At 48.0% G+C, this 17,538-nt stretch overlaps 1 protein-coding gene across 1 annotated transcript in view; it reads left to right on the forward strand.

Annotated features, from left to right (window-relative positions):
• The window catches only part of TUBE1 (tubulin epsilon 1), a 119,159-nt gene that overhangs the window by 69,218 nt on the left and 32,403 nt on the right, over positions 1 to 17,538 (forward strand). The window contains exons 9-10 of the mRNA XM_029595244.1: positions 3,691 to 3,831; positions 6,186 to 6,326. Of these exons, the coding sequence (XP_029451104.1) occupies positions 3,691 to 3,831; positions 6,186 to 6,326 (282 nt within the window). The remainder of the gene's footprint in view (positions 1 to 3,690; positions 3,832 to 6,185; positions 6,327 to 17,538) is intronic.

Here is a 17,538-nt window from a genome sequence, read left to right on the forward strand (position 1 = left end):
GGAGAGTTTCTGGTGTCACTGGACCTAACGGAAGCGCATCTTCACATAGGTATTTGGGCCAACCACCAGACGTTTCTGAAGTTCTTGGTGATGGATCGCCATTTTCAGTTTTGAGTTTTGCCCTTCGGTCTTGCCACCGTGCCCAGAATGTTTACCAAGTTAATGGTTGTGGTGGCGGCTCATCTGTGCAGAGAGGGGTTCCTGGTGCATCCATACCTGGACGACTGGCTAATTTTGGCAAAGTTGGAGTTGCTCGGCCAGTTGGCAATTCGCAAAGGGCTTCAACTCCTGCGATCACTGGGTTGGGTGATCAACTTAGCCGACTGGTGCCCACCCAGTCTTTGGAGTTTTTAGGAGCCTTTACTCATATGCGTCCTTTACAGTCAGCATTGCTTTAGTGTTGGAATCCAGTCTCCGAACAGTTTCATTTACCTCTCCCTCTTACGGATACGTCACGCTCCAGTCTCGATTGGTGGCTTATCTCGGACAACTTATTGCGAGGAGTTCCCCTGGAGGTGCCCGAATGGACAGTGGTGACCACAGACCCCAGCCTCTCCGGTTGGGGAGCAGTTTGCCTGAGGAAGTCAGTGCAGGGACAATGGTACTAGGAAGAATCTTGGTGGTTGATCAATCGTCTGGAAACCAGGGCAGTGTGGTTAGCATTGCAAGCGTTCTGCCCTCTTCTCCAGGGGAAGTCAGTCAGAATTCTTTCCGACAATGCGACCACAGTGGCTTATATCAATCGCCAAGGGGGAACCAAGAACCAGCCAGTGGCCACGGAAGCCCGGCAGCTGATCAGCTGGGCGGAGAAGCATTTAGTAAGTATTGCAGCATCTCACATAGCAGGAGTCGATTAATGTTCAAGTGGACTTTCTCAGTCTGTACTGCCTCGATCCCAGGGAATGGGAGCTCGCAGACGAAGCTTTCCAGCTCATATGCGGCACATGGGGCATACTCCGCCTGGATCTCATGGCAATGTTTCAGAACACCAAGGCTCCGCACTTCTTCGGTCGCCGCAGAGAAACAGGAGCAGAAGGGGTAAATGCCCTGGTGCTGCCCTGGCCGACTGACGTGCTGCTGTACGTCTTCCCTCCTTGGCCGCTGATAGGCAAAGTGCTCAGGAGAGTGGAGATACACCCAGCAGAAGTCATCCTCGTAGCTCCAGAGTGGCCGAGATGGCCTTGGTTTGCAGACCTGGTCAATCTGGCAGTGGCGGGTCCCCTGCAGTTGCCACTACTCCCAGACCTTCTCCATCAAAGGCCTGTGTGTTTGGAAGAGGTCGATCGCTTTTGTCTAGAGGCATGGCTTTTGAGAGGCTCCGCCTGAGAAGCAAAAGGTATTCGAATGCTGTTGTGGCTACACTTCTCCGGTCGCGCAAGACATCTACCAACCTCGCGTATGTGCGCGTGTGGAGAATCTTTGAATCTTGGTGCATGGACCGGGCAATTGTTCCTACTCAGTTTTCGGTGTCAGATATTTTAGGTTTCTTACAATCCGGACTCGCCAAGGGCTTATCGTGTAGTTCCCTGAGGGTTCAGGTGGCAGCTCTTGGTTGTTTGTGCGGTTCCATTCAAGGCGTGGCGTTGGCTGCTCACCCCGATGTGGCTCATTTCCTAAAGAGGGCAAAGTATTTACATCCCCCGATCAGGCACCCTTTTCCTTCTTGGAATCTGAATTTGGTTCTCTCAGCTCTGTGTACGGCGTCCTTTGAGCCTCTGAAAACGGCTACAATAAAGGATCTCACGTTAAAGGTGATTTTCCTTATTGCTTTCACATCTGCTCGCAGGGTATTGGAGCTCCAGGCTCTATCCTGTACGGAGCCGTTTCTGAGAATTTCGGATTCTGGTGTGTCCTTGCGGACGGTTCCTTCCTTCCTCCCGAAGGTAGTGTCTGCTTTTCACGTGAATCAGTCAATGGAGTTCCATCGTTTCCCGTTTTGGACCGGTCAGACCCTATCTCTAAAGACTTACGGAAGCTGGATGGATGTTCGGGCGTTGTTGCGTTATCTGGAAGTTACTAACGCGTTTCGTGTGATGGACCATCTTTTTGTGCTGTGGGCTGGTCCGAAATGAGGAAATATGGCATCTAAAGCTACGATTTCACACTGGTTGAAAAAGGCTATAGGCTCAGCATATTTGCTGCGTGGTAAGCCTGTATCGTTTGGTCTTTGGGCTCATTCTACCTGTTCACAGGCGGCTTCTTGGGAGGAGTGTCAAATGGTCTCACCGCAGGAGATCTGCAGGGCGGCGACTTGGAAGTCTTTGCATACCTTTGCAGACACTACAGACTGGATGTTCAGGCGCCGGGTGAAAGAGGCTTTGGAGAAGCAGTGATTAGAGTGGGCCTCTCCAGATCCCATCCCAGGTAAGAAAGCTCTGGTACATCCCAGGAGTCTGAACTGATCCGGGTACGTACAGGGAAAGGAAAATTAGTTTCTTACCTGATATTTGTTCCTGTAGTACCACGGATCAGTCCAGAGTCCCGCCCGGGGAACGCACGGAAATAAGGGAGAGTCCACTCAGTTATTGATTGATTTGTTTTCAGATCTGCAGAAATTGGATTGACCGTCCTCAAGTGGTTCAACAGGTTCCATTCCTAGGAGGATTAAGTGAACCGGTTATTTCTTTTTCTTGTTGAAGGGTTATTGTACATAGTTATGGTGGTTTTTTTGAGAGCCATTCTGCTTTGACATTGAGTAATACTGCCGGACTGTAGGTGGAACCATCCTATATAAGGCAGAGTTTTGTTTTGAAAACTTCTCTGTCTCCATCTGTTAGAGAGGGGGCAAAATCCAGCAGTCTGGACTGATCCGTGGTACTACAGGAACGAAAATTATCAGGTAAGAAACTAATTTTCCTTTTATTTTTTTTTTACTTGGCATATTGAGATGCCACTCATGGCAGCCCCAGGGTGAGAAGGGAGGGCTCAACTTTGCCTCTCCCCCACACACACACTTATCTATGATTTTGAGCAGGGTGGATTTTTTGTTCTTTTTTTTTACATGGCCCTTTAAGGCGATGGCAGCCTCATGCACGTAAAGGGCTGATGCTGCAGTGTTTTGCTGTGAGACAAAACAACGCAGTGATAGAGCCACGATATTTTTCAGGGAGAGAAAAAGCAGCCCAGCTTGATGAATCTAGATTTTGATTTGCCAAAGGTCACAGGATGTGGCAGTGGGATCTGAACCCTGGTTTCTCTGGTTCTTAGCCCACTGCTCTAACGGCTACTAGGTTGCTTTGGTTAGGGGCATCACCCCCAGACTGTGGTGGCCGGTTTGTTTCCATAGCCCAGGTGGGAATGATGTCCAAGGCTGTCACGATGCAGCATCATGGGACAGGGTTTTATAGAGATCCCAGGCTGGGATGCTGGGAGACTTCTGTGTCAGTTTTTACGGAAACCAGGACCAAAACTTCCTCAGAAAGCTGCCTCCTACTTCCAAACCGAAAGCAGGTAAGCAGGTCCGATATGACTGGCCTTGCTTTCCTCGTCCTTAAAACACTGATCCCAGAAAGGAGCTGTGTTTGCCTACGCTGAGAGTGCTGTTTATAGCACACAGCACACAAGACAGTCCTGTCTTCTGCTTTCTAAAGGCCCATTCAAGCCGCCTAGAGCTCTGGGAATCTAAACATACAGGATGTTTGAGTTGGGGGTTTTCTGTAGTTTGATGTGTGCACTCTGCTTGACTTTCAGTTCTGCCAGGTTTGAAGGCTCTCTCAATATGGACCTTAATGAGATCAGCATGAATTTGGTTCCCTTCCCTCAGCTTCACTACCTGACTTCCAGCCTTACTCCTCTGTATAGCCTGGCAGATGTCAATGTGCCTCCCCGAAGGTAAGCATCTCTCTTACTGAACCAACAAAAGAACTATCCAGAAATGATGACCAAAGATCCAGTGAGAGGAGACGAAAAGACCTAGAAATTAGGCAAGCCAAAAGAAATGTTGATTTAAAAATAAAAAATATAGAAAGAAATAGAAATGAAAAACACAAAAATAATCATAATTATCACAAAATGCTAGTACATTACTTTATTCAAAGGAGATTTTAATGTAAAAATATAAAAACAGTAAACAAAGTATATATAAATGAAAAGCAAATTATGAAGACTGAAAAGCAGGGATTCTAAAGTACAAGAAACCATTCACATTCCCACTTGAGAAGTGTGCAGCAAATCAGAATTAATAATGAAAGCAAAGCATTGAAATTAAGGCAACAAACAAAAAAGATAAGCTGAGCCCTTTTTATTGGACTAACTTAATAGATTTCTTGACGAGCTTTCGGACATTTGCACTCCCTTCCTCAGGTCCATATCTTCTGGTTGAGGCTTCTCTTAATGGGGTTTTTTTTTTTTTGTTTTTCCAACATATGTGTCCCACCAGACATGTTTTTCATTTTCATTTTGTTTGCCCTATGCACAGTAAATTATATGGGCATTGGTACAGAGTTAGCAGCAGTATGCATGTGTCAGATCACTACAAAAATTAAAGAATCCCCAAATGCCAGGAAACAAAACGATAAGGACTATAAAAAGATATTCCTGAAGAAAATGTAGGGTGGGAGACTCACTGAGACCTCATAAATGATATGCCCAATATTTAGGCTTGATGAGAGCTTATAGTGGCGTAAGCTTCTCTATGATATAATCATAGGTCTCAATGAGCTAGATTTAGCGGGACGCTTATGGAAACGGCTGCCCCAATGCACTAATAATTTCCAGAGTGCTGAGAAAGTTGTACTTAACTTGCAACTTCGAAATCCGATGTCATGTAGACAAAAGCTGGTGATGAAGATGGTGAGATGGTAAAGTCCGACTTCTTTCCGACACGACGTGTTTCGGAGGGGAAACCTCCTTCCTCAGGGGGTCGGATACCGCTATTCCCTGCTTCAGTCTCTTGCCGAAAACACTTGACTCTGTGTATGCGATGCACTGACTTAAATGCTGTTCTGAACGGCGTCTCTATTACGCTCTTAACAGGATGCTGAAGTCACTCGCTGTGCTTAGGATGCACGACACGACGTGTTTCGGAGGGGAAACCTCCTTCCTCAGGGGGTCGGATACCGCTATTCCCTGCTTCAGTCTCTTGCCGAAAACACTTGACTCTGCTACGGGTGACAAAGGAAAGCACAAAGGAAATAGTGCACATAAAGTTCCACCACAAAAAGTTGCGATAGCAGTGTGGATGAGAAGAACACTCACTGTATGCGATGCACTGACTTAAATGCTGTTCTGAACGGCGTCTCTATTACGCTCTATAAGTAGAATGACATACAATGTAAATCACCCCTTTGAAATGATATAAACTATGTGCCATAAGTCCATGTATACTACCTTAACAGGATGCTGAAGTCACTCGCTGTGCTTAGGATGCACTATCGGCAGCGCGCGGTTCAAAAACGCCGACCTTTAAGCGGCTGAAAAAAGCGCCAAAAAGGGTGGGAGTATCCTATTATGGGCATTTACGTCACTGTGGGTGCCATTTTGGAACAGGAACTGTCCATATATGGACAATGACGTTGGCGGCGGCCATTTTGAAATTACTGCCGCTGGGGAACACCCATTTCACTGCGGGTGTCATTTTGGAATTGAAACTGTCCATGAATGGGCAATGACGTAAGCGGCGGCCATTTTGAAAAATACTGCTGCTGGGAAACACCCTTATCGCAGTCTACTGTCAAAAAGCTGTCCATGACATTGACAGTAGACAGCGAGTGACTTCAGCATCCTGTTAAGGTAGTATACATGGACTTATGGCACATAGTTTATATCATTTCAAAGGGGTGATTTACATTGTATGTCATTCTACTTATAGAGCGTAATAGAGACGCCGTTCAGAACAGCATTTAAGTCAGTGCATCGCATACAGTGAGTGTTCTTCTCATCCATACTGCTATCGCAACTTTTTGTGGTGGAACTTTATGTGCACTATTTCCTTTGTGCTTTCCTTTGTCACCCGTAGCAGAGTCAAGTGTTTTCGGCAAGAGACTGAAGCAGGGAATAGCGGTATCTGACCCCCTGAGGAAGGAGGTTTCCCCTCCGAAACACGTCGTGTCGGAAAGAAGTCAGACTTTACCATCTCACCATCTTCATCACCAGTAGACTGCCAGGTATCCGTGAAACCCAATGATATGAATGCACCTGTATAGCCTAGTACCTACATGTGACCAGTGTTTGTGTTTTCCACCTAGGCTGGATCAGATGTTTTCTGACGCTTTTAGCAAGGAGTACCAGTTAATTCAGGCTGACCCAAAACACAGCCTCTACCTTGCCTGTGCACTGCTGGTGCGAGGAAATGTGCAAGTTTCAGATCTTCGCAGGAACATTGAGAGGTAGAAAATATATTGTAATCCTTTTTAATATCTAACTATAAGAAAGAGGAATGTTGCCCCGTGCCTGCATAGCTGCTATTGCAAACTGTACTCTGCAGCTCCGCTGCTCTCTGTATGGGAATTGAACTCCATTCCTCCCTTTCCCAGTACTCTTCATCTCCACCCCACTCTCCACCTCTGCCCCCTCTCTGTATTGTCCAATTTGCTCTCTACTAGCACATATAATAGTCCAGCCGCGCTTTTTCAAAGTGTAAAATCATTGACTTCCAATTCTGCATTACCATCAGTTTATATTTCCACTATAGTCCACTGAAATGAATTTGCCTCTTTTTTTTCAAATTCAGAATTGCAAATATTCGTTGCAATTTTGGATCAAGAATTATGTCTTCCTCTGTTGCTGCTGTTCTATCTGAGGTAAGATGGGATTCATTCAGTAACATGTAAGTCTGAAATAATAAATATCCTGGGTCATATGAACTCTGCCTCCTGCCCATTAATCCCTTGCTTTGATTAAAGGACTAAAGGAGAAAGTTGTTGACTTAGTTGTTGATAATGTAAATCTCTCCCTGTCATCAGGTGAGGTTCCAGTTTCCTTTAATCAAGCTTCTGTCAACCTTTGGTAAAGAAGTCTACAGCTGACCCCACTATCCAAGGCCAGTGCATATTTGGTACCCTAGCTCATTCACCCCCCCTCCCCCCAACTTAACTAATGACAGTGGCTCCAGCACAGCGCTCCCTTCTATGACGGTATTGGCTGTGGTGCAGCACCCCTCTAGACATTACAATGGCAGGATTTTTGCCACCCCCAAAATCTCAGCACTCTAGGTAACTGCCTAGTTTGCCTAATGGAAGCACTGGCCCTGCCACTATCCTTTCAAATTACAGACCAGTTTCATCATTTCCCTGTTTGGCCAAGTTAATTGCCGGACTTCATTGACCAACACGCTATTATTGATAATTTTCAATTTGGCTTTCAAAAGCTGCATAGTTCGATACAATTATTAGGAGTTTTGATGGCGACGCCGAGTACGTTTTGTTAGTTCTTGATATCTCTGCCACTTTTGACATCCTTGATCACTGCATTCTTCTCACATTTTCCATACAGGAGTAATGTTTAAATGGTTTGCTTTCCCTGTACGTACCCGGATCAGTCCAGACCATGGGTTGAGCCTCCTGTCCAGCAGATGGAGACAGACCAAAGCTGTAAGGGTATCCTATAACAGGACAGAGCCTACCCTGCAACTCTTCAGTATTCGTCTGTCTCCAGCAGATGCGACAGCTCACCCTTCGGTTCCCTGTGTTTATTTCTTAGCCCTTACTTGTGAGTTCTTTCTGTTTTTATACAGGATCAAGCAAGTATTCTTCTTCTTCCCTGTTTTTAAAAAAAAAAGTCAGAAGTTGGACTCTGTGTCTTCCTCTCAGGAGACAGTTCCTGTCTCCTCGCTCTAGGGGGGCTTGGCCCCTTGTTTGTAAAATAGCCTAGGTCCCTTTTTCCCGGTGGTCCTCGGCTTTGGGGCGATACTGGTGGTCCAGTCACTCCCCCTAGACAGCCTTCTCTCACTCTCCTTCTCCCGGGACCTCCCCCCTCCCCTGCCCCCGGTGCTGCCAGCAGGGAGGCTTCATTCCCTTGCTTGCCCGATTGAATAAATTAAAAAAAAAAAAAAAAAAAAAAGGCTCCTTTGCGTCGGGCTCGTTTTCTGGTGCAGGCAGCTGGGATTGAGTGATGGGAGGGTCAGGGTTCGCTCTCCTGCCTCTGCTCCCTCAGGCACTGCAGCTCAACTGGTTTCCTTTGATCATGCCGAGATCTGCCGTTTGCCTTGCTTGTGGAGAGTCTGCGATCAGGCTCTCCAGAGAAAGTTTGTGCTCCGCTTGTCTTCCAGGGGGTGAAGGCAGCTCCTTGGCAGATCCTCCAGCCATATGGCCGTGCCATTCCCGGGTCCCCAAACCGCGGGAATGGCAGCCATTTTGGGTTTTTCTGCAGCTGCTGTTTCTGAGCTGCATGAGTCACAGAAGCCCGATTTAATTATCTCTCCCCCAATCCGAACCACACCCCCCCCCGGGAAGTCTCGACCAATTTTCTCTTCTGAATTTGTGTTGCTTATGCACAAATCTTATCTAGCTAGCTTAGAAGAGGAAGCAGGCTCTCTCCCAGGTGCCCCTTCCCCCAAGATTCCGCGGTTGGGCCCCCAGCCGAATCCCGCGGCCCAGGATACGCAGGTGCCTATCCAGGGTGCGGGTGGTCCCAGGGGCCCCCCCTCCACCGGATCCTCCGACTTCGCTGGCTACTCCGGATCCGGACCCCGATGCCCAGTTGATGGAACCCAGAGGGGGATGACGCGCGAGTGCTCTGCTTATTACAAAGGTAGGAGCTCGACCCGATTTTTCCTTTTGTCATTCAGGAGCTCGGTATTGACACTCCGGTGAATGCGCTTACGGCCGCTATGCCGGCCTTTGTGGACCCGGTCCTGGTGGGACTTAGGGCTCTTCCGCGCACCTTTCCTTTTCATCCCATGCACAAGCTGATGCTCCTAAAGGAATGGGAAGCTCCCGAGTTGGGGCGGCTATGGATAAGCTTTACCCCTTACCAGAGGAGTGTCTGGAAATGCTGAAAATCCCTAAGGTGGATTCTTCGGTGACGGCAGTCACAAAGCACACCACCATCCCGGTGGTGGGTGCTACGGCCCTGAAAGATGTCCAAGACCACAAGCTGGAGTTCTATCTCAAGCGTATCTTCGAATTCTTGGCCTTGAGTGTTCGGGCGTCGATTTGCAGCGGGCAAGTCTTAGGTGGATGCAGCAATTACTCAGCACCCCGGACCTCCCGTCTGCAGAGGCAGAGCAGGCTGGAAGGTGCAATAGCATATGGGGGCTGATGTCCTTTATGACTTGTTCCGCGTCCAGGCGAAGGCGATGGCTTCTGCGGTCTCGGCCAGGAGGCTTCTCTGGCTCCGGAATTGGTCGGCTGACTCCTCTTCCAAGGCTCAGTTGGGCACGCTCCCTTTTAAGGGCAAGTTGCTTTTTGGCAAGGACCTGGAGCAGCTTATTAATTCCTTGGGTGAAAACAAAGTACACAAGCTACCTGAGGACCGCCTGAAACAGTCTAGAGCTTTCTTCCCGGCTCGTACACGTTTCCGGGGTCAGCGACGTAATAATGCCCGGCCGAGGGGGGTCCTTCTCTAGGGGAAACTCCTCCAGATCTCAGTCCTGGTCGCAGTCCTTTCGAGGCTGTCGCGCCTTCCGAGATGTCCTCCCACAGTGCTCCACTGCCAAGCCCGCCTCCCAATGAAATTCGGCAGGCCCATTCCTCTGTTCCAAACCTAGGGGGTTGTCTATCTCTCTTCCTCGAGGAATGGGCCAAGATCACGTCTGATCAGTGGGTACTCGACATAATCGGAAACAGCTACGCTTTAGACTTTGCTTGAGACCTAACGGATCTACACAGTTTCCCCTTGTGGACCTCAGAAGCGGGCGGCAGTGTCTCAGACCCTCTCCAGAGTGCTCGGGCTGGGAGGCATAGTCCCAGTCCCCACAGAGGAACAAGGTGTCGGCCAATATTCTATCTACTTCATAGTACCGAAAAAGGACGGTTCCTTCCGTCCCATTCTGGACCTCAAGCGAGTCAACTGGGCTCTCAAGGTGCCTCATTTTCGAATGGAGACCTTGCGGTCAGTAATAGCAGCTGTTCACCCCGGCGAGTATCTAGCCTCCCTAGATCTGACAGAGGCCTTCTTACACATCCCGATCTGGGCCGAGCATCAGAAATTTCTCCGCTTCCACATCTTGGGATAACAGTTTCAGTTTCGGGCCCTGCCCTTCGGTCTCGCCACAGCTCCGCGCACATTTTCCAAGGTCGGTGGTGGTGGCAGCCGCGCTTCGCCGGGAAGGAGTCTTCTTGCATCCTTATCTGGACGATTGGCTAGTGCACGCCAAGTCGGAATCTCTTTGCAGGCTGGCAATCGACAAGAGTCCTAGAGCTACTCACTTCGCTGGACTGGGTTAACAACTTTCCCAAGAGCCATCTGAACCCTTCGCAGGTGTTGGAGTTCCTGGGGGCTCGCTTCGATACCCGAGTAGGCAAGGTATTTCTTCCGGATGTTCGGGCGTTCCGTCTGATGGACCAGGTCCGCAATTTCATCCTCGTGCCTCTCCCTATGGCCTTGGATTACTTCCAGGTGCTGGGGACCATGGCTTCCACTATCGACCTGGTCCCATGGGCTTTTGCGCATATGCGTCCCTTACAGAAAGATTTGCTATCCCGCTGGAAGCCGGTCTCGGAGCAGTTTCAGATGGACCTCCCGCTCCCCGCCTCTACCATCGGCGACATGCAGTAGTGGCTCTCGCTCTGGCACCTTCTGAAGGGCATATCCTTACAGACGCCGCACTGGGTAATAGTAACAACGGATGCCAGCCTCTCTGGCTGGGGAGCAGTTTGCCAGTCACAATCTTGTCAGGGACGGTGGTCCCTGGTACAGTCCCGCTGGCACATCAATCGTCTGGAGGCCCGAGAGGTCCATCTGGCTCTCCAAGCTTTTCTCCCGTTCATTCGCCATAGGGCGGTGCGCATGCTGTTGGACAATTCCACCATGGTGGCTTACATCAATCGTCAAGGGGGCACCAGGAGTTGCCTGGTAGCGTTGGAGGCCAGCAGGCTCTTTGTGTGGGCGGATCGTCACCTGGAGCAACTGGCAGCTTCTCACATAGTGGGCAAGGACAATGTGCAGGCCGATTTCCTCAGATGATGGCATCTCGATCCTGGCGAGTGGGAGTTGTCCGCTGAGGCAATGAAGCTAATTGTTCGCAGGTGGGGAACTCCTCACATGGATTTGCTGGCGAGCTTGGGCAATGCCCAAGCTCCCCGATTTTTCAGCTGCTGGAGGGAACACTGCTCGGAAGGAGTGGATGCCCTGGTCCTCCCGTGGCCCACCGACATTCTCCTCTATGTGTTCCCCCCCCCCCCGCCCTTGGTGGGAAAGGTTCTCAGAAGAATAGAACTCCACAGTGGTCCAGTCAGTCTCGTGGCTCCCGAATGGCAGCGCAGACCATGGTTTGCAGATTTCGTGAATCTGGTAGCGGATAGCCCTCTTCGTCTCGGTCATCTTCCGCATCTTCTCAGGCAAGGTCCAGTATTTTTCAATCAGGCGGATCGCTTCTGTCTAGCAGCTTGGCTTTTGAACGGCGGAGATTGAGAAAAAAGGGATATAAGGAGGAGGTTATATCTACCCTTCTGCGCGCTCGTAAGACCTCTACTTCGCTCACCTATGTCCGAGTTTGGAAGGTCTTTGAAGCGGCTTGCGCAGAAATGGGGATATCTGTTCGCTCTGCCCCGGTCTCCTTGGTTCTTTCCTTCCTCCAGAAGGGTCTCTCCAAGGGTCTTTCTCTCAGATCCTTACGCGTCCAAGTGTCCGCCCTTGGCTCTCTCCTCGGCAGTGTGGAAGGTCTACCGCTTGCGTCTCACCCGGATGTGGTCAGTTTCCTCAAAGGGGTCAAGCCTTTGAAGCCGCCCATCCGAGTCACTTGTCCCTCGTGGAATCTTAATTTGGTTCTGCGGGCTCTCTGTGGGGCTTCCTTTGAACCTCTCCGTCTGGCTACTCTCAAAGACTTGACGCTCAAGACTGTTTTCTTGGTCTCTATTTGCTCCGCCCGGCGTGTGTCAGAGATCCAGGCGTTGTCTTGCCAGGAACCCTTCTTGAGTTTTTCTGATTCGGGTGTTTCCCTTAAGACAGTACCTTCCTTTTTACCGAAGGTTGTCTCCTCTTTCCATGTCAACCAGTCAGTGGAACTCCTGGCCTTCTCTGCTGAGGAGGTTGCAGGTCCTGCCGGCTATGACCTTCGCCGTCTGGATGTTAAACATGTTCTCATGCATTACCTTCAGGTCACAAATGAATTTCGGGTCTCTGACCACTCTTTGTCCTCTGGAGTGGCCCAAATAGGGGCAAACAGGCTTCTAAGACCACAATCACTCGATGGGTAAAGGAGACAATTTCGTTGGCCTATATCTGGCAAGGCCATATGATTCCTGAGGGTCTGAAGGCTCATTCTATGCGTTCTCAGGCCATTTCCTGGGCGGAGAGTCAATCTGTCTCTTCACAGGAAATTTGCAGGGCGGCAACTTGGAAATCGCTGCATACCTTCGCTCGGCATTATCACCTTGATGTTCAAGCGCCAGTCTTTGGTTCTTTCGGTCCCACCCTGTCTAGGGAAGCTTGGGTACATCACATGGTCTGGACTGATCCGGGTACGTACAGGGAAAGGAAAATTAGTTCTTATCTGTTAATTTTCGTTCCTGTAGTACCATGGATCAGTCCAGATGCCCTTCCCTGTACTCTCTGTCGTCCACTTGAAGTTTTCTCTCCTTACCTTGCAGGATATGTTTTGGCGTTCTCCGAGACCTTACGGTTATAATTAAGGCACCAGAAGCATCTCAGTGATGTCTATGATTCAAGAGCGTTTTATCTTCCACAGAGTTCCTATAGTTATAATTACGATGGTTAATGTTTTTTGCTGAGTTCTCTGGTTCTTACTTGAGTTCTCTTGTTACTTGCTTGATCCTTGAGGGTTCTCTTTATTATTTCTGCTTTGACAATAGTCATACTGAAGGGTTGCAGGGTAGGCTCTGTCCTGTTATAGGATACCACAGTTTTGGTCTATCTCCATCTGCTGGACAGGAGGCTCAACCCATGGTCTGGACTGATCCGTGGTACTACAGGAACGAAAATTAACAGATAAGAACTAATTTTCCTTTATTCTTGGCTAACTGGAAACTGCAGATTCGGATTGATAGGCCTTGTTATGATTCACAGGTGTGCTGCAGGGCTCTGCTCTTTCAGCTATGTTTAATTTCTGTTTAGCCACAGTTTGCAAAATCTTTTCTTGTCTCAGCGTAAATTATAGAATATACACTGTTGACATTCAGTTCTTCGTGCAATATTCTATTTCACAGTTGGATACAGTCAATCTAGTCTCACTAAAGTAAAATATTTCCAAAATTGAAAATCTTCTGCTTAGTAAATTTCCTTTACAAGATGTACCTTCCTTAGGGAACTGTTGTGATCACATCATCCCAGCTGAAGCAGCATATTTGCAGCTTAGGTGTATTACATTGGTCCTTGCTTGAAATTGAACCTTCATATTAATGCCAAAGTAAGATCTTCATTTTACGAGCTTCGTCTGATCAAGAGATTGAAACCATTTTTAGAACCAGATGATTTCCGCACAGTCTTACAGGTGTCAGAATTGACCGGTCTGGATTACTATAATGTACTTTATATTGGATTTGATCCACTTCAGCTTGTCCAGAATGCTGCAGCACATGTCCAAACCAGACACTCTCTGACTCTTCTGTCAGAGATAGCTCAGACTGTACTGGCAGCCAGTGCAGTGAAATCAGTGAGGATTTCATGTGATCAAATGTCCTAGTTCCTAACTATAGTCTTGCTGAGGCATTTTGAAGTACTTGTAATGGCTTTAAGAGAAATGCGGGAAGACCAAGTAATAAGAAGTAACAATAGTCTAAGTTTGAGAAAATTAGAGTCTACAATACAGGTCTGAAGTCTTCGAAAGTTAATAAAGGTTTCAACTGATGTAATATACGCAACTTGGCATAGCCTGTATTAATTAATTTAATATGCTTTTTCAAAGAAAGGTTCTCACCTAGATGGATACCTAAGTCCCGTACTTGGTTTGAGGGAGTAATTTGAACATTACTCAGGTCTAGAGTCAGTGGTTTAGCTATTGGAAAGTTTCTACTTAACTAAATGATTTCAGTCTTTTTAGGATTTAATGTTGGTTTAAGTTGCGACATGGGGTCCCCTACAGTACACGTTGTTCTCCCGGTGGAATCTGTAGTCACAAGAGTACACGGTGAGACACCACTTGCAATTAGAGGTTGGCGTCCAGTTGCAGAGGTGGTTACAAGTGGATCATCTCAGGAAGGGAGTTTCCTTGGAGACACCAGACTGATGCTCATGACAGATGCAAGCCTTCTGGGTTGGGGGGCTCACTATCAAGAGTTGGTGGCGAAAGGTTGCTGGAGTGTTGAGGAGCGGCAGTGGACCATCAATCGGTTAAAAGCACACGCAGTTCGTCTGGCATTCTTGCAGTTCATCAAGCAACTAGAAGCTCAGTCGGTGAAGATAATTTCAGACAATGCTATGAAAGTGGCCTACATCAATCATCAGGATGGAACCAGAAGCCAACAGATGTTTGTGGAGTTAGATACACGCATACTGTGGGCAAAACAACATCTCCAAGACATATCCGCCTCCCACATTGTTGGGAAGAACAATGTACAGGCTGAATTCCACAACAGGCAGACCGACCCAGGAGAGCAGGAGTTGGCAGATGAAGCATTTCAATTCATAGTGGCATGCTGGGGTCATCCATATCTCTAATTGCTGGCGACCTCTGACAACATGAAGGTACCATTCTTCAGTCACAGAAGGGATTCGACAGTGCTAGGTATCAATGCTCTTGTTCAGGTCTGGCCAAGGAGTGGGGTGTTGTATGCCTTCCCAACAAGGCAGTTATAGGCAGGTCCAAAAAAGCAAACCGGAAACTGATCCAAAATATCAGTTGCGACCAAGACAAGAGGATCAGTGAACACCAGGAGTTCTTTATTTTGCACAAAACATCATAAAAAGCCCGATTCAGGCCGAGTTTTGCTCTTTGAGCTGCTTCAGAGGCTAACAGAACAAAACAAATACAAACACATGTAAAAACATATAAAGAACTTCTTGTTAATAGGCAGGGTCATTCGGAAGATTGCAAGTCAGACCACAACTGTACTTCTCGTGGCTCCTGATTGGCCCAGGAGACCATAGTATACCAATCTTCAGAGGCTACTGATGGACAGTCCTCTCAGACTGCCACTCGGGGAGAATCTGTTGCATCAGGGACACATTCTGCACAACAATCCAGGTCGATTTTGTCTTACAATTTGGTCTCTGAGAGGGCTCGGTCGCTGAAGTGTGGTTATTCTTCTGCGGTGATTTCCACTTTGCTCTGGGCCTGGAAATTTTCTACATTTCTAGCTTGCTTATTTAAAAGCTTTTCTATACTGCCTATACAAGCTATTGCAGATCTAAGCGGTTTACAAATAAAAGCATTCATAAATGGTATTGACAGATTAAATAAATGAAGCAATTAATGTAAAACAAATTAAAATAGATGAGCAATTAATTAAAACCCAAGGTGTTCACGTCTACCCCTACCTGGACGATTGGTTAATCAGGGCTCCCACTCAGCAAGCTGCTCTGTCGTCGCTCAATCTAACCTTACACACTCTAATTTCATTAGGATTTCTCGTCAACTACAACAAATCCTACTTAGTCCCATCTCAAACCTTGTTGTTCATTGGGGCAGACCTGGACACCTTACAGGCAAAGGCTTTCCTGCCTCGACAACGAGCACTGACTCTTGCATCTCTTGCTCACCAGCTGCAGTCTCAGCACTCCATGACTGCACGCCAATTTCTCATCCTCCTGGGACACATGGCATCCTCAGTCCATGTCACACCAATAGCCCGCTTGGCCATGAGACTCATGCACTGTACTCTGAGGTCTCAATGGACTCAATCCATTCAGCCTCTGTCGACCGTTGTCCACGTCACCGACTCACTCCGTCTGTATCTCGCCTGGTGGAAAAATCAGATCAATCTCCTCCAGGGCTTGCCCTTCCAGGCTCCAGACCCTCAAATCACTCTCACCACCGATGCTTCCAACCTCGGTTGGGGAGCCCACTTGGCCAATCTGCAAACACAAGGATCTTGGTCTCCAGAGGAAGTCAAACACCAAATAAATTTCCTGGAACTTCGAGCAATCAGATATGCTCTCAGGGCATTTCAGGATCGCCTCTCAAATCAAGTTATCCTGATTCAGATGGATAATCAGGTGGCCATGTGGTACATCAACAAGCAGGGAGGCACGGGCTCCTTCCCTTGTCAGGAAGCTGCGCAGATTTGGGCGGACGCTCTCTCCCATTCCATGTACCTTAGGCCACCTGGTTGCCGGGAGTGAACAATGTGCTGGCAGACAAGCTGAGTCACGTCTTTCAACCGCACGAGTGGTCTCTCAACCCCTCGGTAGCGAACTCCATCTTCCAACAATGGGGATATCCTCGGATAGACCTCTTTGTGTCCCCACAAAACCGCAAAGTGGAAAACTACTGCTCTCTCATTCGCAGCAAACTCTCTCAACCCAGAGACGCATTCTCCCTCTCATGGGCAACCGGTCTGCTCTACGCATTCCCTCCACTTCCTCTTCTCTCGAAGACTCTCGTGAAGTTATGTCAGGACAAGGGAACCATGATCCTGATAGCACCTCACTGGCCACGCCAAGTGTGGTTTCCAATACTTCAGGATCTCTCCATCCGCAGGCACATTCCCTTGGGAAAGGACCCGCTTCTGATCACTCAAAATGACAGGTGCCTATGCCATCCCAGTCTTCAAGCCTTGCCCCTGACGGCATGGATGTTGAAAGGTTAATCCTTCAGCCACTTAACCTTTCTGAACCAGTTTCCCGTGACTTGATTGTTTCACGGAAGCCTTCCGCGAGAAAAGCTTACTCTTACAAATGGAAAAAGTTCACATCATGGTGCTCTTCTCAGTCCCTTGACCCCTTTTCCTGTCCAATCCTGAAGTTTCTGGACTATCTCTAGCATCTATCAGAGTCAGGTCTTAAGACTTCTTCCATCAGAATGCATGTCAGTGCGGTTGCCACCTTCCATAAAGGTGTCGGGGATGTCCCTATATAAGTACAACCCCTTGTAACACATTTTTTGAAGGGCTTGCTCGACATCAAGCCTCCGCTACGTCCTCCGGCCCCTTCTTGGGACCTTAATCTGGTTCTGGGTCGGCTCATGAAACCACCATTCGAGTCTCTTCACTCTTGTGAACTTCGATATCCCACATGGAAAGTGATTTTCCTTTTGGCAATCACTTCAGCTTGCAGAGTTAGTGAATTGCAGGCTCTAGTTACCTATCCCCCTTACACTAAAATTCTGCAGGACCGGGCGGTACTCCATATTCACCCGAAATTCTTACCTAAGGTAGTTTCGGATTTTCATCTCAATCAATCCATCATACTATCTCAAAACATCAAAATCACAGAACATATAGAAAGACATGGTTTAATGGATCAAAGTCAGCATGGCTTTACCCAGGACAAGTCTTGCCTCACAAATCTGCTTCACTTTTTTGAAGGAGTTAATAAACATGT

This window comes from Rhinatrema bivittatum, chromosome 3 (genome assembly GCF_901001135.1).
Source record: "Rhinatrema bivittatum chromosome 3, aRhiBiv1.1, whole genome shotgun sequence".
In the NCBI taxonomy this organism is placed as follows: Eukaryota; Metazoa; Chordata; class Amphibia; order Gymnophiona; family Rhinatrematidae; genus Rhinatrema; species Rhinatrema bivittatum.